This window comes from Lacerta agilis, chromosome 6 (assembly GCF_009819535.1).
Source record: "Lacerta agilis isolate rLacAgi1 chromosome 6, rLacAgi1.pri, whole genome shotgun sequence".
Classification (NCBI taxonomy): Eukaryota; Metazoa; Chordata; class Lepidosauria; order Squamata; family Lacertidae; genus Lacerta; species Lacerta agilis.
In genome coordinates, this window is record NC_046317.1 from 38,954,895 (window position 1) to 38,971,329 (window position 16,435).

The window sequence follows — 16,435 nt, forward strand, 5'->3', positions numbered from 1 at the left end:
ATTTTTTTAAAAAAAATATTTTTTAAGGAAATTGTCCAAATTGCAAACTTGCTTATAACTAGGGAGAGAGAGTCGATATCTGTCTTTTCTCTCCAGCTTTATCAAAATATGGAAGGCACATTATGAAGTTGAAAGGATTTGTTGCCTAAGAAAAAAAGGAATGTTACCGTTTCTACAAAACCTGTTAACGTATTTTAAATACAAATGGCATCATCATAATCTGTTCACTTCTGTTAAGTAAGAAAAGAAGGGGAAACCCTATCACCCTTGTTGATGAAATGTCATATGTGTTGGCAAACAGATAACTTTCTTTAACGCAGTGCATTTCCCAAATGTATACCTTAAAATTGCACTGGCATCAGTAGCATTTCATTCAAGGACCTTCACTGTGAGACTCGGGCTGCATATGAATGACAACTTTTTTTAAAAAATGAAGATATATGATAGATTCATGAGGAATGGGATATGCACACATGGGCATCTGCAGGGAGGATAAGGAGAGTATCACACCCCCACACACCTGATAAACCATCTTCCCTGGATTCTCAAGTTTTCATCACAAAAAGAAGTGGAGGGGAAGCAAGTCTTCAGCCCTTGTTGAACCCAAAATATGAGGCAAAATATGCAGGTGCTACTCTGTTCATTTGTTGTTGTTTTTTTAAAAAAATAGCCTGCTCCTCTTTCTGTATTTTAAGCCAATGAATGAAGGCATAGCAATGACTGATGTTTAGGAAAGCAGATCTAGCCAATTAGGCAAGAGAGAAATGGTATATTTAAGAAACTTCTTGGCTCATTTTAAAGCTTTTATGTTTTTCTCCAACGGGGATGTCATTGTTGAAAATGTCAGGTACCTAGGCGTTTAGTGCAGCTGAGACTGGAGTAAAGGTACCCCAAACCAAAAGGTAGCAGCAAAGATGGAAGTTCATGATCTTTCTAACTCGAGTCTTATTTCGCACCCCCGCAAAAAAGTGACACCCCGTGAGTTTGTAAACCGTGGACTCAGCTATGCAGCTGCAAATGTGTTGTGAAACGCAAAGCACAATTGTGACACTAGATGGCAACTGTGAGCTATAGCAAATTCAATGCATTTTTCAAAACAATTTTTAAAAAGCAGCATTTTCACAACATTTTTAACATGCGTGCAGATTCTACCCTGATCAAAACTTAACCTGCCAGTGCAGGTAAACTCCACCACTGTTATACCTATATATGTTTCTTTATAAAAATTTAAATACAACTTTTCACTTCCAAAGTGGTCCCAAAGCAGTTTACAGTGAAAATAAATATAAACCTACTGATAAAACAAAGCAGTTCACACATTAAAACCTGCAGCAGTGCAGTAATGCAGGCTATACTGTACTAAAACTCCAGAGCAGATTCAACCAAGCCCTCCAAAAAACCTGGGAGGGCAGTTGTTTATGTCAAAGAAGGCCCTGAAGGGCATGGCTTCTAAATGAAGGTGCCATTACTGATAAGGCCCTACCCTATATCCCCACACTGTGAACAAGAAGGAGCCTCCTGAGACAATCCAAGAGCTTAGGCTGGGTGGTGTTTGTAGAAGTGGTCCATAAGATACTTAGGTCCCCATTCATTGAGGGGCTTTTTAAGTTAGCTAGTCTCCGGTGTATGCATTTTCAATATGCTTGTGGAATATATAGGTGCTTGTGTAGGATGGTTATATTTAGCAGGTAACTGGAGGGGGTGTTTGCAAAACACCCATGAACTAGATAAACACAGATGAACTTATGAACCAAACCTAGAAGAGTACTTAGCATCAAAGGAGTTGCCACAGTCAGTTAGCCCACCCAAACACCTGGAGCTATTTTACTCTGGCTTTACGGCATGAAAAGCATGATTTTTCAAAGTGCCCATGAACTATAGAAAAGGCGGCTTGTTTTCTGAAGAAGGCCAGGAGTGGACAAAATTACAAATTGTGTCAGTAAGCCCATTTGGCCAAGGTAATGCGAAGGTGAAAGGCATTTCTAGAAGACCGTCAACAACTGAGAGGAAAGGACTGCTTAATCCTCCCCTAGAAACCCCCTTTTTTCAATGGGCTAGTAGACAAGTGGGTTGTAGCATTCAACCATGCACACATAAGACTCTGGGAACTGATGATAGATGAACTGGGATAAATAAGAGATATCACTTACCCATTCGGGGAATGAAGCTGAGGCCATTCTCCACCTACATGTGTATTGTGAAAATGATGTCCCATATGTTACGTTTTTCTAATAAAAAGAAATTGTGCTTTTTAAAATGCTGGTTTTTTCATCCCGCTCCCTCTGCAATACCTACCTTTCACTATAGGGAAATGGGGGGGGGGGAGTTTTCCTGTTCGATTTTTGAAGGAGGATTTCTAGGGAAGATTAAGCCTATCCTCCAATCAGCCAGGTTTCCTCTGCAGACACCCACACAATGGCAATATGAGACAAATGCAGGGTTTATAGCATAAGGGGGCTGTTCTACCCTCACCCTCATCGGCAAATTTACCCATTTCCTTGAAGTCTAATGCTTTTGAGTATAGATGTAAAAGCAGCTGAGCCAAAAGGGCCTTCAGCCCATGACTGGTTTTTCTAATTGCAGCAGCAAATGTAGCAAAGCAATATCGATAATTGTACTGTGCATCTCCCAAGTATTTGATTTCCTCAAACTTGTTTCCTTTCCCTCATAGCCTCCAGGGGGTGTTCCTGGTACACAGCCCTTGCTGCCCAACTCAATGGACCCCACACGACAACAAGGTAAATGTGATTTGGCTTGTCTGCAGGTTTTCTTTCCCCTTGGCCTATCCTTTCACCAAGTGCATTACTCTCCAGTAATAAAGTAACACCTTCCTGTCTCTCTTCTCTCGCTAGGGCATCCCAACATGGGAGGGCCGATGCAAAGGATGAATCCTCCACGAGGAATGGGGCCCATGGGTCCAGGTCCACAGGTAAAACCTGGGCAGAGCATTTCCTACCCTGTCCAGTGCCAAACAATAGCTTTGCTACTTTATGAAGTTAGCAAGCAAAACATCATAAAAGCAGCCTCTGGGAGCTTGAAGAGCTAGGAGCACTTCCATTCCTCCCAAACCTTTTCTTCCTCACCATTAGCGGTAATGCATTTTACATTAGTGTGTTTACATGTGTCTGGATATTGGGGGGGGGGGAGAATCCCACCTCCCAACATCTAGTTATGGCTTCAGAAGTGAACATCCTCATATCACGTACTTCATGTGCTCACCTGCTCCCACCTTCCATCTTTGCTCTTTTCATCCAAATGGGCAAACTCTGGTTTAATTGGACTCTGGTCAGGAAGGAATCTTACAACTTAGGATGCTAACCCTTAGGTGGGTTACAAGAACAATGCTGAATTTATTTCACTTTAAATAATAATAATAATAATAATAATAAAATTTGCTGCAGTCTATTCTGCGCTTTATGGCACCGGCAGACACCCTGTCAACTATGCAGGTCGACCAAAAAGGTGCTTTTTTTTTTTTTGCTGCACAGCAATGTGTATTTGATGTCCATACTTCGCATTTACTACATACTGCAGGAGGAATGATGGAAGGAAGAGGAGAACTGACAAGTTACTTCTCAGATGCATGTCATTGGCCAATCATGGCCCGTGTCTGCTTTTATACAGTTCTGGTTCAGTCTTGGATCCCAGCATTGCTATCTCCGGTGGTAGCATCTCCTCAGCAGAACTCCACTCCGGGAAAGCTCCCACCAGTGGACGTTGTGGGAGGTGGCATTCACCTACTCACCCCTTCCTTCTGCAGCCCCTTGCATCTCCCCAAAATCAGAGGGTTGGAGACTCTGGACAGGGGAAACGGTTTGGAGGGGGGGAGAAGACAGCAAAAAGCTCCTTCCCCACGTCCACCTTGTGAGGATGGAAGGAACAATTCAGTTTGTGGGAAGGCTACTTTTGAATCCGGACCTCAAGGTTTGACCCTTAAGAATCTGGACAACTTCATAGGCTGCCTAGAAAGCCATTGCTCTTAGATACCTAATTCTGTTGCAATACAGCTGTTTTGTGGGTTCTGTTGGGACTCTCTGAGCCAACGGATCAGTGTGAGAAGCTTCCAAAGGGAGAGATGGAATCAGATGGTGAAGAGAGAGAGATACCAAGGTCCTCTCTCCAGTCTCTCAGCTGGTCCACTTTTTGTGCCTTGGTTGGATCAGGTTATTGAGGTGCATGATGTATATTTACTTGTTATAAATAAGTGTTGACAGATGGTACTGAGGAATGTGCATCTCTTCTTTCACAGGCTTGCCGCTTCTCTGTGGACCTTCCTTTGCAATCCTGCTCTCTCCTTGTTCTCTTAGCATGCTTCTTCCTGAAACCTGACAAGCTCAGATACCTCTCTTTGCTTTCTCATATTAAACTTTAGGGACATTCAGACAGATTTTCATTGACTTAGGACAGTTACAGATGATCATTTAACTCGTGGTCTCTTAAAGCATTGCTCATGTAAACCATATGGAAAGCTGGGTCATTCGTAATACTCAGCTGTACAATGAGGTTTTCTGTAGTGTCCAATCCAGTAGATTGAGGCACCTGTATCACATGGTTTGATACTAGAGATGACCAGCTTGCTACATGTGCACTTCAGAAAACAGTTGCAGGGGAACCATAACCAGTAGCCACATTTTAGTGAGGTCCCTTGCACTTTCTGAAACTTCTTCTGGGATTCGCTATCTGTGCAGTGGCTCAGTTCAGACAGCCTTCCAAGCCATGATTTTGGTTCAGTGTTTGAAAGAACACCATAGAAAACCGACTACAGATTTGACACCAGAACCCCAGCACACCATGAGTCCCTCACTAAAACTGATACTAAGAAAATGTCAGCATACCAAGGGATGTATTATCAGGGCCTAGTACATGTCAGAAAAGCTGCTTGCTTCTTTCCCCTCCATCTCCTCTGTCATTTTTACTAATACTATCAGGTTTGTCAATTTCAGCAACTGGGAAATCATAATCGTTTAAAGGGTTGAACTACCACTTTAAAGGGGGGACGTGCATAAAACGTTTCCTTGGGTTTCCTTTGCAAATCGCTTTCATCCAGTAATAGCCTGTGAAGTTCTTTGGATCTGCAGCTGCAGCAAAAGTGTTGACCCTTACAAACACCATTCCTAGGTAGCCACCTGTGATAAGTCAGCCCAGCACTTAAGGTTCTGCTGCTATTACCAGATTAACCTCAGGGTCAGCAAGTGTAAGGAGAAGGCTTTAAGTCAGACCATCTGTTTTGAAGCTAGGACTGGCAATAGCTGAGCAAGAGGCATAGGCAAGTGCAGAAGGAGGGCTTAGACCGGGAGAAAGTGGGCAGAATAATAGTTGCCTGCTATTAGGAGCAACTTTACTCGAAAGGTCTTGATAACTCTGTGACAGCATCGTTGCAAAGAAAACAATTGGAATAGGTGCAGTATGAGCCCACGTTTCAATCTTCTGCATCTAATTTACACAAATTAATCCTGTTTATCATAATACATCAGCCTCCTTCTACCCAGGACCATTAAGTTGTTACCCATTAGCCCCAGCCAGCATGACCAGTGGTCAGGAACGGTCAAAGTTGTAATCTGGAGACCCCCCCCCCCCAGGTTTGGAAAGGCTGTGCAGCATAGCATCTGAAGGAGGGTGCAAAAGAGGAAGATAAATAACTGATCTTCTTGATACTGGTGCAAAGTACAAACTTGTCCATTTGAACGCCAGTTGAAGCCACACACCTCCAGGAAAGCAAAAGAAAAAAGGGGGGTTGCTTGCATCATAATCATTCTGGCAAGCTTAGATTCCAATAGCTTTGTTATCTATTTTAATGGTCTGGCACTGTTAGTGATGGGTACAAAGCTCTTAATAGTCCCTTATGTGTTATTATAACAGCTTGCATCTGTTTTAGTTGCGTCAGCCAAACAAAGACTGCTTCAAAACTTTTGGATGTGCTGTACAACTTGGACAAGCCAGGTGCTTGCCTTCCCCACCAAGTGGCGTACATAAGAGTGATTTCATTCCATTAGAGTTGTAGTTACATAGGCATCTGCAGTGGTAGAATTTGCAGCTGTTGTTAAGTGTAGGTGCGTGGAGTCTTTCTAAAGCCGTGCATGAAATGTGTGTAGATGAATATTCCCCGTGTCTAGCTCTTGTTTATCTTGCTATGGGTGCAGAGTTGTGGGGGGGGGGGAGTCGTTTTTTTTTCCCTTTGGTAATTGCTTCTCATTCCAAAATAGCATTGGTCCCTGTTCCCAGCCAATAAGAGTTTAAACATGTCATTAATGAAAGTGTGAGGAAGGATCCGTCCTACTTGTCCCATGTAGTCAGCTGAAGTTAGTGAGGCAAGTGAAGCTCTTTGATTTGCTTTTTTTTAAAATGGAGATTGTGACTATCCAGGTTGTCTAATATTCAGCCAAGCAGGCTGTTTGCTTGCCAGGAGTATAGACTGTACTGATCGGCTAATGATCAGTAGATCTGTTGCCAGCTGTGGCTGCCCTCTGTCAGGAGAAATGGAAGGCCGAAGTGTTCCGTTCAAGAGTTGAGGGTTCCTCAGAAACCCTTGCAACAAAATCACAGCAGAGCTCCGCCTCGTGTGCAGCGAGCAGCTCTTCCAAGAGGGTGAAAGCATCGGTTATAAACAGTATGTAAGCCAGTTGCAATTTTGCTTTAAACTCTTTTCAAAGAGGAACCCGCTTTGAACCACCTCTCTGCTTTGTGCAGTCTACATCAGACCCTGCAGGGCAGCCATGTTTGGAGGGGAGCCAATCAGCCAGCCAAGTGTCATCTGTCTTTCAGGAACCAAGGAAATCTGAATCCATAGCCGCTGACTTTAGATCTAGATTTACGACTTCAGAGAGGTGGGGAGGAAGCGGCTTCTTCAGGTGTTTCAGCAAGTGCTCACATGTAGACTTCCATAATAAGCTGCCTTTTCATCCCCGGCCCTTAATCGTTAGCTTTCCGTGGGCTTCGCAGCTGTGACAGATTGGCGCCCTTTCTGTCAGATTTCATCTTTTAGATCTCCTTTGCGGAACAAGTGGGACCTAGTACAGTTCTGTAATATCTCACTGGTGCACAGAAGTGGAATTTATGCTCTAACTTTGGTCTGTGTTGGGGAAACCGAAAGAGTTTGCCAGTCATGTTTAGTGGGAGAGAAATGACATTTTCTGGTGTAAGAATTGTCTTCTCTTTCTTGTGCATGAACACCAATAAAGATTTGTGCGGTTTTGTGACTGGCCAGCTTTGCTGTTTTGTAACTGAATGCTCTTTATTTAGAAGCTGTTGCAAACCTTTGTACTGTCACTATTCCTCTTTCTGAACACCCCGTCACTTTGCTCATTGCCTTGTATTCCTTAAAGCAGAACCCTCTGCCCACCCCACCCCACATTTTTTCCTGCTTCTTTCCATGCAATTCTCCCACCACAACACTAAACAAGTAATCTTAATTCTTTCATGTCTACCTCTCCCTATTGGCTTCCTGTGACAAGGCGGTGGGGGAAGCCTCTCTTTCTCAGTTTTGTTTGTTTGTGTTTATTACCTTTCAAGATAACCATTTTACATACCCTTTAGGTGCAGCTACCTTGATGATCTGCATTGGCCAGTGCCAGAAGCCTTAGCCCACTGGGCATTCCTGGTACACTCCTACCATGAGATGGGAATTTGGGTGGCTTCTAAGATTTTCTCCCCCTCCCCCTTTAAAAAAAAATCCTTTGCCTGGTCAGAGAGCAAATTGAGAAATTCTGCCGCCCTGTTTTACTTTTTTGAAGTAGATAATTTTGCCTATATGTTCATTATCATCATCATCTTTTTTTAATTAAAGTTCATTTTCACAAACTAACCCTCTCGTTTTTGTTTGTTTTTTTTCCTTTCTCTTTTCTTCTCCGGTTTCCCTTCTCGTTATGGTAGACTGATCCTTGGTTATCATTGCAGAACTATGGCGGCGGAATGAGACCTCCACCCAACTCTCTAGGGCCCGGCATGCCTGGGATTAACATGTAAGGCACCTGCCATGCTGCTGGCTTTCTGTTGACGTTCTTACAATTCTAGATGTGGAAATCATTTTGGTTTCACGTTGTTACTCCGTACATGCTGAAGGCTTGTTTTCTCTCAAACTCCAGGGGTCCAGGAGCTGGTAGACCATGGCCCAATCCCAACAGCGCTAATTCAGTAAGTGTCCGTTTATTAGAATGCCTTTGTTCTTGTAAACTTGGCCCTCATAATTTAGTTTTCCTGCAGTACTTGAATTCCTCTCATTTGCCGTCTTCTGGCATTCTACTGTAGGGGTGAGTGGGGACAACCAGACTGACTATGCCCACACTGCAGCCACCATTCCAGTCTCCTTTCATGAGTTGGAGGGAGAAAGTCTGAATCAGGGAGTCTCCTGTACACATGGGTCCTGCTTTCCAACCATAATGTGTTGCTGAGAAATGGCTTGTTAGGTGAGCATTCGCATAACGAGCCAGTCATTTCCTTTGTTTTCTATTGGGAAATCCCACCGCGTTCCCTGATAAAACAAGGCAACAGGAGGAACACCACATTTTCCTACTATATATCTGCACTGGCATGATCTCACCCTCACCCAGTTCTTCCTCCATCTCTGATAAGTGCTACCGGCCTACCCCTTTTCTGCCCATTTTTGAAACAGTTCCACTTGCCTTGCCTGAATCTAACCAGTGAGTTAGTTGGTCAACAATGCCACTGCATGAGCCTGCGAGGACAGTCAAGGGAAGGCATGTGGGGCTGAGCTAAGGAGCTTCCTCCACTGGTGCAGTCGCCACCTATTTGTCCTCCCTTTTTTGCCCTCCTCTGGCACCGAGGCCTAGGCCAAGAGTGAAGCCTATGCTGAGGCTGAGGCCGGCATCAGCACCAACTCCTCTTCTTCCTCCACCAGCTACTGCAGTGATGAAACTCACTTGCTCAGCCCTGAAGGAAGCCAACCTCCTCCTCCTCCTCCTCTTTTTCTTCATCCTTGGCATCTCCCTCATTGTCCCAGCCGCCAACCTGGCTGGCACTCAGTGGGCTTGGCTCTGACATGTTCTTCGCCGTTCAGGGACAGCAACTTGGCCTCCATCTCAACGACCGAGGAAGAGGCTTTGCTTGTGGGCTCGGATACACAGTAGGAAAATGTCAGGCTCACCATTGAAAATAAATCTCACTATTAAGCAACACCATTCTCACAAGTCCAGCCGTTCAGATATCTGAATCAGCCGTTTGTATAGCAAAGTTTGAGCACAATTTGCACATGTTTGGATAAGCGAATTTTTGGATAACAAGCGTTCAGTTAGCGGGACCTGCGTGTAGAGACTCTTGTGTGTTTTCCAAACCCAGAATATCAGGCTTCTAAAATGGGTAGGGAACTGCCACAAGTACAGGAATCTCCCTGCTTCAGACGTTTGCCATCCAATGGCGGCCAGGGGACAGAGCTAGTGTGCTCGTTCCCACTGCCCTCCCTTGTGTGCATCCTTAACTGATGTGGAATCTATTAAGAGGGTTCCTGAATCTCTGTTGAAATGTGTTCCTGTCTTGGGTTCTCTGAACATTAAAAAAAAAAACCAGTAAGACTGAAATGACGTTATCCGGGTTGTATGTATTGCGTCCATCTCCTGGACACTGGTAACAGTTGTTGAGACCTCCAGGTATAAGGCGGTATATAAATTAAATAATAATAAATAATAAATAATGAAGAATTTATTTGTATGGACTCTTGGCCTACAAAGTCATCACCTGTAGGATTCATTTTCCTGTACAGTTGGTATATTTCATCAAGTAATGCCTATGCTCTGATCTTCTTGCAGATTCCATACTCCTCTTCATCGCCTGGTACATACGTGGTAGGTTTATATTTCTTTATGGGTCATGACGTGCCTGTCCACCATATGATTCGATATTTGGGTGTTTGCGTGCACACAAATAGGAATCCTGGCTCAGGATACAAGTGCCTACAGGGACTTGGTTCTGTGTCTCGTGTATTTGCTTCTGCGGTGAGGCCAAGAATTCTAAAAAGTCTGAGCTACATGGTTTCTGAGGAAGCCCCTTTCTGTTCCTCCAGACAATGTGAACAAAGCATGTTAACAGCCACACACACACACACACACACACACCAGTCTTGAACATGCCACAAAAGTAGGAAAAGAAATCCCTTAGCGACCCCAGCTGTGCGAATGATGCAGTGGTGGCGTAACTGTGTTTAAGGGGTCTCGAGGACACATTTCTGAAGTTTCGCACGGTGATTACAATTTGCATAAGTGTCGCCGGAGAACTTTGAATGCATACTCCTCTAATTGTTCTGGAATGAGATCGTCCCATTGGCACATCTAAGAAGTATGTTGCAGCGTTCTAAGTTGCCTGTTTCTGTTTGCACCTTCTGCAGATGTGAAGGTTATAGAAAGAATGCCCCCTGTTAACTACCCTGGCAGATAGACTTGGTATGTGCTCCTTGCACAGATGTGCCCACCCCCACCCCCACCCCACTTCTCTGTAAAACCTTCATTTTTCCCGAGGCTTAAACAAAGAAATTGCACTTTGGCTACAAGAGTGCATCAAAGGTTTTAGCAGGAGATTAATGCTTGGCTGAATACCAAGGTGAGACATTGTTGCTGACAGCAGCAGGATCTGGCTGACCTATTGCAGGCTATGTTATCACAGTGGTTCCTGATGTGTATTTAATCTTGTCAACAGGGGCCCCCTGGTGGCGGAGGTCCTCCTGGAACACCTATCATGCCTAGCCCCGCAGGTAAGAGTGAAAGAAGGCAGCACTAATTTCCCCCCATTTTTTATTTTATTTTTTTTAAAAGAGAATTGAGAGCCCAGTAATGGTTGGGTTAGCTTAGCAGGTTTCCTTTGCTGCTGGATTTTATTTAAGGTCGCAACAGCAACAATCTGCATGCCACCGACGCACTGTTTGGCTATTGATTGGGCGCAGCTGCTGTAAAGCAACCCGACTCTTTTCAAAGGGAGAGGTTTCATCTTCAGTTCCTCTTTCCCTGCCCTCGCTGCCAGCCATGTGCTGATGGCTTTTATTCTGCCAGGGCTTAAAGCAAGAGGGGTATGAGAAATGGGGTTAGTGGGAGATTTGGCTGCACCAAAAGCCATTTCTGGTCGCTGCATCCCTTGATGAATTATCCATGTGAAATTTGACATGTTGGGAGAGGTGTCAGCCATTTTTAAAAAACCAAACAAACCCTATTTTTATGTTGGGGCGGGGGGGGGGGGATTTGTAGAATTTAACTAGGAACAGTCTCTAGATATCCAAAAGAAGTTTAAAGAGGGTTACTGTTGTTTTTAAGCCAGTCCCACCCACCTTAAAAAAACAAAACCCCCAACTTCTTTAAGGCTGTTCTATTCTTGGGTTGCCCAATATTAGCACCAGGAAAGGCCTACACAAATCTCTTTTTGTTGTCAGGGTCAGTGTTGTTGTGTTGCCATATTTGTACTGGGAGCGAATTCCACTTTGTAAAACGGTGCTCACTCCCCAGGAGGCTGAGTAAAATAGTGGGAGGGGAGCAAGAGAGAGTGTGTGTCAGTGTTGGGGCTGGTGAATATTCCTGATAGGCCTGCAAGGGTGATTTACTATACATTATATGTGTCGGTGGCAAGAATAAAAGCAGGGGGAGAGGTGGCTCTGGGGAGGTAAGCCGTGCCGCGTGTAACTCTCGTGTACCACAGCTGCAGGGGTGGAGCTTCAGTGTAGTATTACCACTGCCTTCCTGCTCTTGCATTTATATGAGAACTCTGACCTACATTTCAGACTAGGTCATAATAAAACAATCCATATGTTAATGTAGGCACTACTCCCCCCCACTCTCTTTATTCTGTCACCATGGCCTGCTTGTAATTTGTGTATTTTTGTTTGTATTCTTCCCCTCGATTAAACACTTGTCTCGTATTGCTTTCATTATTAAGAAAAATACAGGGGTTTGTGGTGGGGTTTTTTTAAATTGTGGCTAAATGTCATCTATGTATTTTGTTACTTTTAAAAAGATGAAATATGATGTTGTAGTAAGATAATTGCATTGGCTAATTTTGAGGTGTTATGCGACACATGGCAGCAAATTATCTTTCTACACTACTCCTGGCAAGAAAGCCCCAATATTCTCTGTCAGTAGCAGAATTCTTTTCACAGTTGAATTTCTGTGATTAAAAACTTTGTGAATCTTCATTAAATACAAATTAGCCAGAAAATGGTGGTACTTAGAGAGAATTTTAGGTGATAAAATACAAAAGAATGAGTTCAAGTGGCATGAGTTTGTTTTAATTAAGAAATGAATTAATCACCCTGACTTAGTGGGTTTCACTGTTCTACAGATTCGACAAATTCAAGTGACAACATCTACACAATGATTAATCCCGTACCGCCTGGAGGCAGTCGGTCGAATGTAAGTCTGCTTTCTAATAATTTACATATCAGATACCATAACAAATCATAATTAACTTCATCAGTTGAGGGTAAAGCAGTTTAATTGATTTCAGCCATTTGTTACAAAACAGAAATAAAACAAACCATCAAAAAGTGATTAACTCTTCAGCGACTTTGTTAATTTTTTACGCTTATTAAAACAGCGGCGTTCACGCAGCTCTGGTCAAGATTGTCATGCACATTGCTGGTTAGCGGGGTTGCATTTAAAGGAGACACAGCTGATGCCTAGGCCTTCCTTCACCTATTACTCAAGCTGATCTCAAAGATTACCTGCCAGATTTTCGTCTTCAGGACAATGCCAGCCCAATATTTCAGATAAGAAGCTCTTATTGGGGAAGGCAGCTCTTTCCTGGATACTACTATGTTCAGACCTAGTTTTCCAGACTGAACTAGTCTAAACTCCAGTAGCTGGATTATTGCTTAAAGTGTGTCCTGTCCATTTCTCAGAAAATGTTGTCCAAAGAGGATGGAATACAGAACAGAGAGGAGGCAGAGGAGGAGCAAACACTTAAATCTCAGGGTGTTAATTCATGGGATGTTAGGAGAAGCAAACTGATGATTGCAAGAATAAAAAACAACTGGTGTTGTGGCTTAATCCATTAAAGCTAAAGAAATCTGGTCCTAGCCAATATTTGGATAGAAAACTGTCAAGGAATCCAGTGTGTGCTTCCTTATGTAACTTTGATGAAAGACAGGGGTACAATTGGATGACATGGAGCCTAAAGAAATCTTGACTGGCAACTGAAGTATACCTGCAGGGGGAAGAGAGGGCAGAGCATTCATTTCATCACGCAAGCAGAAAGATTTGTGCTAACGGAACAATTTGCTTAATGCTATGTTGAATTCCTCCCTCGGTTTGCACATGGCAAGTTGGAAATGGCTTTTATATGGACCCTGCATATAGTAGTAGTTTGTGGTTGAAGGGTTCCAGACTGCCCACACATAGTGCTGAAGTAGAGGGGGGGGCAGCAAATTCCTGCACAGCTGAGAAGCACAGTAGTTGTGGCATGGCCGGGCATAGGCCATCCAACAGTATCAGATGCCCAGACAACCATGTGATAAGTTGGACAGCAGCTGCTCCATTTGGCTAATCACTTTGATCCAAAAGAGAAGAGTTTCCTGCAACTTCCTTGTCAGGATTGAGGCTGCCCACATGAGTGGTACAAGATGCAATAGATCAATGGCTTCTTAGAAGAGTGAGGGTGTGTTTCAACACCACCTCAATTTGGAAGACACATACCCAGGGGGCGATGGTGGGTTTTCATTGCAAACTGTTGTTTCCTAAAGAACTTTTCATTATTTTGTGTTTTAAACAGAATTCAGAAAACACGGTTTGCAGAGCATTGCTGCCATTGGTTTTCTGAACCATCTAGCTGCCAATAGACATACAAGCTAATATATTGGATGTTGGATATTTTATAATATGAGTGATGTGTCGTAACTGACAGCTCTTTCTTTCTTTCTTTCTTTCTTTCTTTCTTTCTCAGTTCCCCATGGGACCTGGCTCAGATGGCCCAATGGGAGGCATGGGTGGGATGGAGCCGCATCACATGAATGGCTCATTAGGTAAGACTTCAGCAACATTCAGCGTTTTTTGGACTATCTTCTCACGGGACATCCCAGAACCAGCAGTGATCAAATGAGTTCTAGTTGCGCATTTCGTCTTTTTAACTGTATAGAATGTGCAATCACAAACACGTTTTAACATTTCTCATGTACTTGTTCCTGGCTGAAAACATTGCTTTATGTTAATGTGGAATGCAGAATTTTTGATTGGGGGGGTCAACACCAGGCAGTGGAATAGTTGTTTAAGATATGTTATAATCTGTTTGGGTCCAGAATTAAGAGTGCCCTTGGTACAGAACCCTTGGGAGGACATGCAGTGAACCACAAATTACTTTGATCTTTGCTTTTTGCAGTGACCCTGGTGTAGGGTTACTTCGGGTGTATGGTTGAAATTAAAATAGTCACCCAGCACTGCACTCTAGGGGGGAAGTGTTTGAATCAGGGATTAGTACAGGTTTCAGTCCTTGCAAGGTGGTGGGGTGACCCTAGTCCTAGCTAGACTCCACACCCGGGTCCTTTGTCCTGATAATCTGCAAAATTCTGTAGCAGATGCTTTCTGACCTCAGAGGTCCTAGGGCTCTGTCTGTTGGCTGATGTGTGCTTTTGGCACATGTTTTTGTGGTGTGGATCCTGTTTGTTTCCAGATCTTTGGGGACTTGCTCAGTGCTGGTAATCTGCAAAGCCCAGTCTTGTGAGGGCTTGGCCATTCCCAACACACTCAGCATAGGAAAGTAGCCAGGGAGCAGGGACTGCTGGTCACAGGCTTTGCCAGACTCCTGTTGATGGATAAAGGCGAAGCGGCAGCATCAACCTAACCGTGGCACGAGTGTTTTAATTAAAGCAGCAGAAAGACCCATTAACCTCCTATGTTTGCCTTATACATCTTGCTGAAGTAGAGGTGCTATACTCCATCTTGATCAGTGTCACGAAGCTCGCGGGAGGGAGCTGAGGCCGTAGCAACTCGATTAGGCCATTACTCTAGTGCCGTGCAGGAAGGTGAGCCGGGGCTCTGCTCCCGGGAGTTCTGCATGCAAAGGAATGGCAGCTGAGGCAACCCCAGCATGTCCCTTTCTGGAGGCAAATGTTAAGAGGTTTGCATTAGCCCAGCTGTGACCTGCAGCTCACTAATGTACTGCCAGCTGCTTCCGGGAAGGCCCAGGCGGAGCTTTTTGCAGCCACGTCTTATTTCTGGATGATGATTCAGGAACCGGACACTTCAGTGCAGAACGGGGGTGGGGGAGTGGGGAGAGCTGATTGGGGGGGGGCCTGATTGAGAGCAAGGAGATCAGCTATCCCCCACTAACAGCCTACCTTTCTTTTCTTTCTTTTGTTCTTTCGCAAGGGTCAGGAGACATAGATGGACTTCCAAAAGTAAGTCTGCCTTCTTAGACTGGGCCGTTTTCTTTTGTTCTTGCTTCCATGGACAAAATAACAAATATGTCAGGGGGTTAATATGGGGACCCTGGGGGTAGGGGCAAGGAGGGACTACTGAGGGCTCTACCCTTGGTTGTATTAGGGTGGTAGGAAAGCTTCTTTGACTTTTCGGCCCTCTGCTCACCAGCGCAAGGACATTTTCTCCCTCTTTTTTTCTCCCTTTTGCTCTTAGCCCTGTGAGGGAGTCATCAAACACAAGTCATTTTCTCATATATATATTTAGCTATCCGTGTGATCTTTTTTCCGTTGTAGAACAATATGTTTTTGTTGCAGTTGCTAGTACGCAGCATACTCGAAAAGACACACACTCACTTCTTGCATGTGTATCTCTGTGTGGTCTGTTGTTTCTTTTTAAAACAAAAAAAACCCTGCAGAATTCTCCAAACAACATAAGTGGCATTAGCAATCCTCCCGGCACTCCACGAGATGATGGTGAACTGGGAGGCAACTTCCTCCATTCCTTCCAAAATGACAATGTGAGTCATCCTTACACCAACTCTTCATGCTAACTGGGGTTTGAATCACAGAGCCTGTTAAGCTCTTTCAAGCTATTTCTGGGAAGGAATCATTGATATATGCAGAGATGGGAGGGGGAGGGGGTGCTATGTGATCATAAAAGGGTGGGGGAAGGGAACTAGACATAGAGAAAAGGCAGATTTGGAGCTAACATAACTTGGAGAAGGTACACAGTACGGCATATTGAGACTTGACATACCTTTCAAAGACAAAAAGTATAAATGGTTCCAAACCGAGGCAATTAAAACCGAGAAAAGAAACCATGGTTTGCTTGTCTTGCTAAGCCATGATTTGCTTAGCTTAACTGTGCTTTGCTTGCATCACTGGACCACCCACTCCAGCCAACTAATTATGGTTTGCCTGTGGCCAACAAACCAGAATGTGAAACCATGGCTTTAAGCTGGCTTATGAAGCTATGCATACAAAACAAGACGCAGGAGCAGTTAGAAAATGAACCCAACATTGGACAGCACAAGCCATGGTTACTTGACTCATTTGTGAGGGTCATCCTGGTTTGATCAGCAAGCCATGGGTTGTTAA

At 44.0% G+C, this 16,435-nt stretch overlaps 1 protein-coding gene across 5 annotated transcripts in view; it reads left to right on the plus strand.

Moving 5' to 3' along the window:
- Positions 1-16,435, plus strand: part of SSBP3 (single stranded DNA binding protein 3) — a 172,478-nt gene that overhangs the window by 154,587 nt on the left and 1,456 nt on the right. For 2 of the 5 annotated variants that reach the window (XM_033152058.1, XM_033152054.1), the window contains 10 exons: positions 2,672-2,738; positions 2,853-2,929; positions 7,870-7,958; positions 8,082-8,130; positions 9,759-9,794; positions 10,642-10,696; positions 12,268-12,338; positions 13,867-13,945; positions 15,288-15,316; positions 15,754-15,855. In XM_033152058.1, coding sequence (XP_033007949.1) covers positions 2,672-2,738; positions 2,853-2,929; positions 7,870-7,958; positions 8,082-8,130; positions 9,759-9,794; positions 10,642-10,696; positions 12,268-12,338; positions 13,867-13,945; positions 15,288-15,316; positions 15,754-15,855 — 654 coding nt within the window. The remainder of the gene's footprint in view (positions 1-2,671; positions 2,739-2,852; positions 2,930-7,869; positions 7,959-8,081; positions 8,131-9,758; positions 9,795-10,641; positions 10,697-12,267; positions 12,339-13,866; positions 13,946-15,287; positions 15,317-15,753; positions 15,856-16,435) is intronic. The other 3 variants (XM_033152059.1, XM_033152057.1, XM_033152055.1) reach the window with 2 other exon arrangements.